At 38.7% G+C, this 2065-nt stretch overlaps 1 protein-coding gene across 1 annotated transcript in view; it reads right to left on the reverse strand.

Moving 5' to 3' along the window:
- Positions 1–1000: 1000 nt before the first annotated feature.
- fen1 (flap structure-specific endonuclease 1) overlaps positions 1001–2065 on the reverse strand; it is a 6391-nt gene continuing 5326 nt past the window's right edge. Inside the window, exons 11-12 of the mRNA XM_037694358.1 lie at positions 1415–1529; positions 1001–1272 (exon numbers count right to left, since the gene is read on the reverse strand). Coding sequence (XP_037550286.1) covers positions 1195–1272; positions 1415–1529 — 193 coding nt within the window. The 3' untranslated portion in view covers positions 1001–1194. The remainder of the gene's footprint in view (positions 1273–1414; positions 1530–2065) is intronic.

Here is a 2065-nt window from a genome sequence, read left to right on the forward strand (position 1 = left end):
TTTATTTCAAGTACTGCAGCTTTTCTAATATTTACAGTAATTTATTTTAAGTGGTGCAGCTTTTCAAGTATTTACAGTAATTTAATTTAGGTGGTGCAGCTTTTCTAATATTTACAGTAATTTATTTTAGGCAGTGCAGCATTTTTTTTTTAGTATTTGTTAATTTATTTTAAATAGTGCAGCTTTTCTTGTATTTATGGTTTCCTGGCTTACTGAGCACTTACTGGCTGTTCATTTTATGATTTTTATTTATTTTTTAAAGTTTAAATGGTCTTGCCCCTCGTACTGCTTCACCCGTACTCTCCTGCTCCGGCAGCTGCTCCTGGAGGTTCAGAGCTTGTTCTGTAGCTGCTCCAGGACTGTGGAACGATCTCCCTCGTCCCATCAGACGACCTCCTTCACTCTCCAGTTTTAAAACTCTTTTTTGTTAAATATTCAGCCCCTTCACTGCTTTTTCACAGGAAATGACATTTCTCTTGTTACAGAATGATTCTGTTCACGTTAACAAATGTACAGAATAATTCGTTCTTCTTATTTTTACACTCGTCTTGTGTCTTTAGAGCATCGACAAACCAAACCCAGCAGGACGTTGCAGAACCAAAGCCTTATTCTGGTCGTCTGCTACAAAGTTTAAACGTGTGTCTCAGGTAGAAAATACAAATCTCTAAATAAAATTTGTAAATTTACACCCTGGTTTAAATGAAGTGTTCATCATTTATAGACATTCAGGGAATTATTATATCCTGAAAGCGTCATTAAAATTTGTCACGTGATATTTTGCTAACAGATACAAACAGGAATATTACACCTACTTAAAAAATACAAATATCCAGATATATTTGGCCTTAAAACAGAACATTTTGGCAGAATTACGGTAAAATGATCTAATTTAACAAACTATATAAATTCCTTTCAAAATAAAAGCATTCAACTCATATTTTAAGTACGTCTCCTCGGCCTTATTATTTGTAAATCATGGCAACAGGATAAGGATAAACCATTTTTACTAAAAGAACATTTTTATTTCAAGCACTTCCTGTGAAAACATTTGAACGTTGATCTACAGCTTGACTGGATTTTGTTTGGTCGTTAAAACAAAGCTTCAGCTGAGATGCTCCTTGGATCAAACCTTTCCAAGGCGCAGTCATAACTCTTATTTATTACGCACTATAAACATCAAGAATCGTGTTTTGTCTATTTGCCCTTTCTGAATTTCCCGGGAGCGGCTCCGGTTTTCTGCTTCTTCTTTGCTGATCCTTTAATCTCCGGCTCCTAAAACAGACATAAAACCCGGTGAGGTCAACCTTAAATAAACAATAAAACAAGGTTTGACACGTGGATTCACACAACAACAACACGTTATTTCATTTAAACCACGTTGCTATGGAAACCTTCAACGAGCAGCAACGGTCACCTTCCGTTTGGAGGACAGGGATCCGGTGACGGTGAAGAACGAGTCGAGCCGCCCCTGCGTGCTGCCCTGTCTGCTCTTCACAATCTTCTTGCAGCCGTTACGGATCCTGTCCTCACTGCGAACGCACACCAAGCGCGCATGAGAGGAAATAAAAGGCACAAAAAGACGACAGAATACTGCGCTCCACATCTACTGGGCACAGGCTGGTGGTGGGATGAACAAACGACTCGTCACGACTCGATCCCGTCAAACTCTGGTGTGCATTTTTCTTTTGGTCCGACCGACTACAACAGTCCCTCGTTACGTCGCGGTTGTTTTTTTTCGCAAACTCGCTCTATCGCGGTTTTTAAAACAAGACCGGACATGACACACAATTGGCTGATTTATGGATGAGCCGCACGACAGGCACGAAATTTATGTTTAAAATAAATTGTTTTAAATTATTTAGCACCTCTGTGCGGCCCAGGTTAAGCTTCCTGCTGCAGCTGATCAGCTGTTCTCCATGAAAAGCGGAGAAGTGGGTGTGGCCAAGAACAGAAACATTGTTTAGATTATTGCAAGAGTGGGGGAAGGGTTTAAACACACACACACACACACACACATCTATATATATATATATATATATATATATATATATATATATATATATAT

The sequence above is a fragment of the Nematolebias whitei genome, chromosome 20 (assembly GCF_014905685.2).
Source record: "Nematolebias whitei isolate Nwh7 chromosome 20, NemWhi1, whole genome shotgun sequence".
Taxonomy (NCBI): Eukaryota; Metazoa; Chordata; class Actinopteri; order Cyprinodontiformes; family Rivulidae; genus Nematolebias; species Nematolebias whitei.